This window comes from Coffea arabica, chromosome 1c (genome assembly GCF_036785885.1).
Source record: "Coffea arabica cultivar ET-39 chromosome 1c, Coffea Arabica ET-39 HiFi, whole genome shotgun sequence".
Classification (NCBI taxonomy): Eukaryota; Viridiplantae; Streptophyta; class Magnoliopsida; order Gentianales; family Rubiaceae; genus Coffea; species Coffea arabica.
The window spans coordinates 8,662,014-8,671,976 of NC_092310.1; the positions used below are offsets into that span (position 1 = coordinate 8,662,014).

Below are 9,963 nucleotides of genomic sequence, written 5' to 3' on the forward strand. Positions count from 1 at the left end.
CACAACTTGTAGACACCAAATTTTTGGTGTAATTTCATTTACTGTTTATTTTTAGTTTTTTATTTGTCGTGTTAGTTTTATTCGATTTTTAGTTTTTAGTTTCTAGTTTTATTTTTATTTTTATTTTTAAGTTTTTAGCATAGAATTTTTAGAAAAAGAAAAAAAAAAGGAAAAAACATTCAAGAAATATGCTGAGTTGTTTTAATACAATGTTTTCTTAAAAAAAAAAAAAAAAAAGGGATACGCGCAGCTTGCAAAGGAGCATTGGGGCAGCCCCTTGGACTGCAAATATAGAAGAAAGGACTGAGGTTTTAGGGTGGAGAGCTCCGGTATAAATAGAAAGCTATGAAGAGAGGGAGGAGGGGGCCACAAATAGAGAGAGAAAAATCTGAACCAAAGTCCGACGGGAGATGACGGCTGAAAAATCTGAAAAAGCTACGGCAAGGAAGAGTCTTAGGATAGCTGGGGTTACGGGCTGAGGGTTGAGAAGAGAAAAATCTTGAGAGCAAGGAGGAGACCAGAGGGACTCTAGTGACGGCTGAGAAAGAATAGAGAGAAACTGAAGGAGAAAGGGAAGAGCTTTGGGAGGATGAAGATCTGAAAAAGGGGAGGAACCCGAGAGATAGAAAGACAGGAAAAGGGAAAGAAAAGGGGGACGGCGGCTGGAGCAAGAAAAACTGAGAAACAAGAGAGGCGACGGCAGAGGGAAAAAACCGAGAGCTTTGTGAAGAAAGAGTGAAAATAACCGAGGGGAGAGCTGAGTAGAGTTGGCGGCTGTGGGGGTTTAGAAACAAAAACCAAAGAGAGAGGGGGAGGGTTAACGGAAGAAAGGAAAGGAAGAAGGAAGCGGCGGCTGAACAAGAAGAAACGTTGCTGTGTTCCAGAAATTTCTTCACCAGAAATCTGTGGCGTTGAAGTCGACGTCCTCACACAATTTCTTCGTTTCTGCTTTGTTCACGGGATCCCATAAGGTGCTAAAGGTAATCCCTTTACTTCATATCTTCAAGCAAGCCCAGCAGATTTGAGGTTTATGTAGGTTTGGAATTAGTTTTTGACTCATTCTTGCCGTTTATTCTTGCTGTTTCTGTTTGTTTCTGTTTGTGTGTTCTTTCATTTCTGTTTTCCGCATGACCTTCAATGGTTTGTCTCCTGCATTTTTGTGTTGTGTTTGGGAGTTTTATGGATTTGGATGACTAGTTTTCTGGTTTGGTTTGAAGGTCCGAGAGAATGAAATGGTTGCTTCATGGTCCGAGAATGAAATGTTTGGTGTTTTCCTTGCTGCATTTTTTGGTTTCTTCATTGCTAAAATAGATATCTGGAAAATGTGTGTGCATTTGATGAATAAATGGTGGGTTTAATGAGATGTTTTGACATTTTAATCTACACGAGCTTTGTTTGTAGCTGCAAAATTTCTTAGCAAAAACAAAAAGAAGTTGCATTCTCTGTTTTGTTTTTCTATTCTGTGACTGCACATCAAGTTTTTCCACCTAAATTGTACGTTTAACCTGTTTTGAGGGAAAGGAAATAGGAGGTTTGGAGTTGAGTTTGTATGTTTAAAGTCTGAAATGTTGAAATCAGGTTCAAATACTTGCTGGAAAAATAAGTAACCAAGTTGCCGAACCATTCTTGTATATTTTTCCAGATTTTTGTCATGATCCCTTTCTAAGTTCTTTTGCTTGATTCGATGGTGGGGGGGTCATGTAGTTCACTTAGCTTAAAGTTGTAGGGTTGGTTTTTGAAAATATCTGCTCAAAGTTGTATGGGAGGCCGAAATCTACATTTGAAAATGAAAGTTGGCAGCTAGCTTTGTGATATAATTTTTAAATCAGATGTCAAAAGTCTTAGTTGCAGAAGCTTGTTTGTAGCTTTGAATGAAAGATTGTATGAAATTTTTCCAACAATTGCATTATCTTAAGGTGCTCAGCCATGTTTTGTTTGGAATTGTTTCAAAGTTGTGTTTTGCCGAGATTACATGAAAGTTGCAAAGAACTTTGCTACACTTTACATCTAGCTGCTATGTTTAGTTCTTTTAAGAATAAATGTTTGTGGTTGAGGGAGGTTCATAACATGAGTTGAAGGTCTTGCTTTCATTTTCGTTTTGCTACATTGATAAACATCACTTGGACTGTTCAGTTTTTGCATGCATGTTGTCCGACCATTGATGTCTAAATTTACAAGTTTCCTGATGTAAAGTGGGCAGATTGTGTGATAGTTGTGTTTGGATTGTGTGCTGTTTTAATGTTAAGTTGAAAAGCTGGATGATGGAGCTGAATTCTGCACTTGAGGCTAAAGCCTGCAACTAAGAAATGAAGATTGCGGCTGGGCTCTTTGAATTGCAGAAGAGCCCTGCTGCATCTTTTTCTTTTTCCTTCTTTTGCTGTTTAATTTTTACCCTTGATGGTCAGCTTCAATTTTTGTTTTAATTCTACAATGAAGTTGCATGTTTAGTCAATGATTGATAGTAGAAATCCTGGCATTTGATGAACATATTTGCATGATAAAATGGAAAGGAATTCACGGCAGAAATGTTGCAGGAAAAGAACACTTCTACTACGTAGTTGCATGAAGTTTGCATGCAAATCTTCATAGAAATTTGCACTTTGGCCCCCCAAGTCCCTTTTCATTTCACTATGACCCAATCCATTGAATAATCTCCTCAATTTGGTCCTTGGCAGCCTTAATTTTGCAATTTTTATTGTTTGTTTGCTTCAAATAATTACCATGCTTTGTTTAAATTGCACTTCATGCATGAATTTAAGAGCTTTATGACCATGTAAGCCCGTGTTTGCATGTTTTCTTTAATTTTCACAAATAAATTGGTACCTTGACCATTTCTTTTATTTTGGAGGATAAATAAGCTATTTTTCTTTCATTTGGGCACCATTCCAAGGGAGGTATAACTTCTTTTATCTTTTTTATCTCTCCTATGTGATCCAACGTGCTACGTGAAAATTGCATGTCTACTTGCTTCCCTTGCCTTTCCTTAGTTCCTTTCATTTATTTCATTTTTACTTTTACTTTCATTAAGTTATTTTTTATGGGGTATGTGTACACCTCTTGGCTTGTAATAGATAGGGTTTGGAGAGCACTTGATGAAGACCTATTGAAGACGTGTGCCTAGCTAGCAAATGTAATAGGTTCATTAGCTTGATTGCTTGCTTTTGTTGCTATGTGTTAATTTGCTTTATTAGGCTATTGCATCTAGTCGAGCATGCTAAGTGTTATGTGCTATGTGTTTATGAGTGTTTGGCATGTCTACTTGCTTTCCATATCTATGAATGAATGTGATGGATGAATGTACGTTTCCACTAGTCCAACGCTAGTCGGAATTCATAGAAAGGGCTAGTCCAATGCTAGACCCAATAGGCCATCCCCCTTTCATTAGTGCATACTTGCATGTTCACTACATTTCATGCATTTTTCTTAGTTTTATCATTTGGCATGCTCCTCCAATCCTTTTCCCCTCATTTTAGGATTTTTGCACCTCATGCTAGTTATAGGGTACATTTGCTTGAAGAGTCCCCTTTCGATAAGGGAAACGAGCGAGTGTGGCTACAAAATAGCCTTAGCACGCTAGTTCTCCCTTCTAATCAAAGGGAAAATTAAAGTCACAAAGTTAGGACTCCCCGTTCCCGTCTTGATGCATTCCTATAGGATTCATGCATTTTACTCATTCGCTATCACATACACTTCTACTTTATATTCTAACCATTTTTCCACATTCTCACTTCACACTACTTTAATTTTGCACGTTTTCACTCAACTACTTACACTTTATAATATCACTCGCACACATGCACTTTATGTTATCTCACATACATTTTCACATTATTACTTTACTCACCTTATCTTGTACATTCATTTGCACACTTCCACTTACACACTCTTGTTTTTATCACTTTTTCACTTCACACAAACTCACATTTTCATATGGCATGCATTTATTTCACTCATTTTTACGTCATTTAGGATTATGTGTGACCTCTCCAAAAGATCATTATTGGGCTTCACAATTAATGTGATTGGCATCATTCAAGCTTTGGAGAGAAATTTTATCCCCCAATACCCCTAGGTCTAGGGTTTGCATTCATGTAGTACATCCAAATGTAATAAATTCTTTGGTTAAAACAAGAAAATCTTTGATTAAATCACGCAACTAGCCTTGGCTAGGTCGAAGGGGTGCCTTGAATTGTATCCTTGCCTTCCCCTTCGTCAAATGTGACTCCCGAACCTTTTTCATTGGTTTACGTAGACTATGAGTCGTTTAAAAGGGGTTTCTTACTATTTTTTCCTATTTTTCTTTAAAAAATTCATTTTTAGGTGACTTGGTACACCTTAACTCATTACCAAGTGGCGACTCCGATTTTTTATTTCAAAAACCCTTTTTAAACTATAATTTTGGGTCAAATCGTCGCATTCTCAAACCCCCATTTAGACCCATTTTTCTTTTAAATCACAATTCATTTTCCAAATCACAAATTGAATCAAAAAATATATTTTTAAACCATTTATTTATTTATCAAAAAATGGGGCGCGACAGTTGGCGACTCCACTAGGGACATTCGAGAGTCCGAGCAAATTTGATTTAATCAACCTTTTTCTTCTTTTAACCTTTTCATATATCACATTTGGGTGTTTTAGGGTTGCATTTTTTCCTTTTTTAGGATTTTGCATTTCACGCGTATCCAACTACTCCCTCGCTCGCGAAATGTATGATTGGTTGATTGGATGTATGTTTACTTGTTTATCTCGCGCTTGCATTGCATTTGGGTGGGGGACATCACCCTAGAGCCTCGCGTTGGTTCTTGATCCCTCCCCTCCAAACGAGCACTAGCATACGTGCATACGCTTTAATTTTTTCACCCTTCATTTATTTTTCTTTTAATGGCTTGTCACGCCACTCCACCCTATTAGGATTAGGTGACCCACTTGGACATGTGATCGTGACACGATGTGTGCGTAGCATGATCCGAGGGGTCACTCAATCTTCCATTTTAAGTTTTGGGTTCATAGCCTTTAGCTTTTAGTGAAAGGTTGAGGATTTTTGATATATTCACTCATGACATGTAGCCGCGACACGATGTGTGCGTAGCAATGTCTGGGGAATCGCTCGAGCCACCGACAAAGAACCTTGGGATTGATGACCCTTGGTTTCCAAGTCTGAAGGCTCGGGGACCTGAGCTTATCGAGTCTAGATGCATTAGCGAACCCCAGCCTCATGCATCCATATTAGAATTACCTAGGGTAGAGTCGACCTTACCCTAAATTAGGAACACTATTCACGAGGGGAGGGGTCCTACCCCTTTTTCCTTATTCTTTGTTGTTTTTTTATCTCATCTAATTGTCCAACGTGTTATGTGATTATGTGTTGAACTAACGTTTCCTTGTTTCTTATCTTTTGCATTCACAAACATTAGGAAATAAGAGGTCTGGTATGATCCTCTTTTAGGACCTACCCTTATAGATAGGTTATTGCACGTTTAGAAATTTCGGTATATCTCATTCGTAAATCAATAATGGCATGTCATTTTTAGGCCTACCCTGGCAAATAAAGGGTTCCTTAGGTCACGTTTCATTTCGAATTGCATATTTACATCGCTTTAATAAATGGCATCATGCATAACCCTAGAAAGGGAATGCCATTTAGGGGATCCCGTGTCAGGAATAAACCACCTTGTGTCTCGGATACTTAATCCAAAGAGACTTGCACGTTTACATTTTGTACCATCCAAAGGGGTAGTGCACAAGGTAAGGTAGGATCCGACCATCTTCATAAGAGTGATTTTTGGAATATGAGCGTCTAATAATCACTTTTTGGTCATTTTATCAAAGTTGGTAAAAATCCCTTGTGCAAAGGACATTAATTTGAAGAAAATTCACAAATGATTCCTCCTATTGAGACGATAAATAAATTGGGGCCAAAATTTGATTTTTAGAAGGCTCATAGGCTAAATGCATTTTTGAAACTACCAGTGGATAGCTTGATTTTTTAATAAGCTCCCAATTCCATTCAATCCATTGGACCATTTCATTCATCAATTTCATCCAGTCCATTTTATCAATTTGTTCATTTTTTGGGCAATCTAGTCGATTTTTGAATAAATCACCAATGTCATTCAATCCATTTGATTTGTTAGGGCAATTTTGTCTATTTTTGATAAATTATCAATTTTGTCCGATTCATTTGACCAATTTACCCTTTTTAGGGTGATCTGGTCGATTTTTGAAATAAATCAAATTTCATTCAATTCATTTGACCAATTTACCCTTTTAGGGTGATCTAGTTAATTTTTTTTTGAAATAAATCAAATTTCATTCAATTCATTTGATCAATTTACCCTTTTGAGGGTGATCTGGTCGATTTTAAATAAATTTCATTCAACCCGTTTGACCAATTAGGGTTTCAATGTCGAATTCCAAATTGGGAAATCTAGTCGATTTTGAGAAAACCATTCATTGCATCCAGACATTTGATCAGTTGGAGTTTTGACCCGTGCTTCACTGAGAAAATTTTGTCAACGAATTCCAATCTCTTTGATAGGAGTTCCGTCAAGGTCAAACCCGTGCGTTTTTACAAATTCTTGTATCGATCAAAAGTGATCAATTCACTCGGACGTTGTCCTTATTTTGACAAATGTCTTTCGTCTCTCCAATTGACCAAATTTCTCAAAATTATTTTTCACTCAATGAGTTGATTGGATTCATCAGGTATGGTATGGTGCCTACTCTAGCGGATTGCATTTTCATGCTAGGTCTACCCTTGGCACAAAAAGGGTTCCCCCATAGGACATGCATCTGAATTTTCTGGATATCTACTAACTCTTGCCTTTTTCTTTTCTATTTCTTTATTTTTATTGGAATAACTAAGCAAGGGTTAAATCTAAAGGCAATTCCTTTCAAAATTCTCAGGTAATATTTTAACATAGCTTCTCGTCGAAACCCCATCATAACACGATCCCGTAGTCAAGCTCAGAGGAGTCGTGTAAACATGAGTTCACAACCGGAACAAGCAGATAGGTCTACTACTACCGCCCAACCTGAGACTACAAGTTTAGGGGTTCAGTTAACCGAGATGCTTACTAAGTTTGGTGAAATGGCATCTGAGATGGCGGCCCAAAGGAATTGATTGACGAGCTAATCAGCAGCGGAGTTCAACCCGAACCTACACCCGTCAAGCAGGCTGAGCCAGAACCGTTTGTCATCCCTTCAACTCAAGTCACCGTTACTCCATCTTTTCCTATTCCACCCGAAGGAACTTTCACATATCCCACCATACATTTGCCATACACTTACCCTCCTGATCCTTCATTTTTCCCTACTTACATGCAAGGCCCACAACCTCACATCACCACAAATATACCACCTGAGCCACGCACTTTTTACCACGCTACTGCTGAGCCTTTCTTGCCAGACCATATTGTTCAAACCAAGCCAGAAATGGGGGAATCTTCCGCTCCCGTTGATATAAAGCTGCTCAAACGCCTTGACCGTTTTGATGAGTTTATGAGAAGGAGTCAGGGTTTGAACAAACAAGGAGTGCTGGACTATGATAAGCTTTGTCTCTTCCCAAATGTACAATTGCCTGAGGGGTTCAAAACTCCGAAGTTCAACAAGTATGATGGGACGGGCAATCCCAAGACACACCTCCGATTGTTCGCCAACAAGTTGGGTAGGCCAACAGATGATGAAAATCTGCCTTTGAGGCTATTTCCAGAAAGTCTGGAGGGGGATGCACTCGACTGGTATTCCAAGCTGAAACCCGAAGAGGCAAAGACCTGGCTGGACTTGTCCAATGCGTTTGTAAGGCAATACGAGTATAGTTGCGAGCTGGCTCCGACACGAACCACGTTGGAAGGGATAAAGAGAAAACCCTCCGAGGATCACAAGACTTATGCCAAAAGGTGGAGAAAAATAGCTGCAAAAGTCGAGCCACCAATGACCGAGGACGAAATCATACGCACTTTCATTAAAGCACATGATCCGCCGTACTTTGAAGAAATTTTCCGTATGACTGGATGCTCGTTTGCCGCTATTGTCAATAAGCTTGAAGAGTTCGATGACTTCGTGAAAGCTGGGAAGATTGTTAATGTCTCTGCCCTCAAATCCCAGTTGGATGCCTTGCAAAGCCAAGGTAGTAATGGGAAGAAGCAACAATTCAAAAAGCAAGAGGGGGAAACTGCTTTTGTCTGGAATCGAAACCCTGTTCCAAGACCCAGACCTCGACAATACCCTACCTACTCAAACCCTTATCCTTACTATTCAAGCCCTCATCCTGTTTACCATACCAATACCACTCATCCTCGACCTCGCCCTAACTACAACAACTCGCCTATGACCCCTTTTCAAATATCCCAACCTAACTTCCAACAAGTTCAACCCCGACCTCCCTACAATCAACTATTTCCTCCACCAAACAGACCCACCTATAATTACCCCAAACCTACTGAAACCCACGATCAAAATCGTACTCGAACATTCACCAGTCTTGGCAGGTCTTTGGACCAATTGTACGAACAATTAAAAGCTGCCGGCAAAATCGACGAAATTCCCCCTCCAACTTATCCTCATGGCGTCCGTGCCGGATATAATCCACAGTACACTTGCGCCTATCATTCGGGAGCACCTGGCCACCCAACTACTGGTTGTAGAGCACTTAAACAGAAAGTCCAAGAAATGATCGAGGCGGGGGAAATAGTGATTAGAAGAAGTGCAGAATAAGGACCGAGCATAAGTACAAACCCCTTTCCCGAACACAAAGACGCCTTTGAGGAGTCCACCTCCAAAGACGAAATTTGAAAGTCCTGAAGGAGCTTTACACAATTGGGATGGCCGAGTGTTTTCCCTCTTAAAGGAAATTTCGGTACATCTGGGGATTGTCGTTTGCTAAAAATTCATGAAAGGTTTCACTGTTTTGTGTAAATAGCTTTGTCAGGTTCAAGTTTTGGCTAAAACAATTTTATCAAGCTCCTGTTTTTTCAATAGCATGCATAATTACATCTTTTCATTATTTTGTTTGTTCGATACTATTTTGTTTATATTGGTTGATTATCATTTTCAATTTCATTCTAAATTCTTTCGATGGCCAAAGATGAAATTACTTGACCCTTTGAATATCACTGTTCTGGAATCCGATGAAGCCTTCATTGAAAAATTCCCTCATTGAGAAATCCTTTTTTTTGAGGAAGCCATACATTGGAAAATTCCTTCATTGAAAAATCCCTTCATTGAAAAATCCCTTCACTTGAAAATCCCTTCATTTGAGAAATCCCTTCATTTGAAAAATCCATTCATTGAAAAATCCCTTCATTTGAGAAAATCCCTTTCCGGCCAGGCTGAAAGTTGATTGGTTAAAGCAGTGTCATCAACGATTGATTATGATTGATGAAAAGCAGTTGAATGCTATGTACCATGACCAATTTTGTCAAAATTCATGGTCTGTGTTCATAATAAAAGGGGCCGCCACCGATCTTCTGAAGAAGGGAACAAAGTGCTAAAGTAATGAAAGATGAAGTCGAAGGCAAGTTTGCTTCAAATTGGCAAAGCTCATTGGGTGTTCAAAAGGTATTACCTGGCGGAGCATTCATGGATAGACAGACATTCTCTCAACCTATCAACTCAGACATGTGTAAGAAATTCTTTATTTGATTATGCAAATTCCTTCTAGGAAATCATGCAAGAGACGAGGCAAAAGTCAGGCCATCTTCCTTTCCAATCAAAACATTTCATCCCTAGTCGTCCCTTTTGATCTATCAGAACAATAATTTTTTCGTTTGGCAGCCCCTGAGAATTGCAAACCCCACACTGGGGCAAATTCATTTTGAAAAAAGATGATAAAAAAAAAAAGAAAAAACCCTATATTGGGGCAAATTTATTTTGAAAGAGAGATGAAAAGGAAAAGAGAACCCCACACTGGGGCAAATTTAGTTTTTGAAAGAAAAATGCGAAAAGTGAGAAGAATGCAAT

The 9,963-nt window shown here is 38.9% G+C and overlaps 1 protein-coding gene across 1 annotated transcript; it reads left to right on the forward strand.

Annotated features, from left to right (window-relative positions):
• The first annotated feature begins 375 nt into the window (after window positions 1–375).
• Window positions 376–9,070, forward strand: LOC140009723 (uncharacterized). The gene is made up of 2 exons (XM_072056018.1): window positions 376–2,894; window positions 6,910–9,070. Exon 2 carries the CDS (start codon window positions 7,324–7,326, stop codon window positions 8,716–8,718), a length of 1,395 nt encoding a protein of 464 aa, XP_071912119.1. The 5' UTR covers window positions 376–2,894; window positions 6,910–7,323; the 3' UTR covers window positions 8,719–9,070.
• The last annotated feature ends 893 nt before the right edge of the window (window positions 9,071–9,963 follow it).

Bases quoted from the DNA above. Each gene is read 5' to 3' on its own strand.
- LOC140009723 (XM_072056018.1), top strand. From the start codon at position 7,324: ATGCAAGGCCCACAACCTCACATCACCACAAATATACCACCTGAGCCA.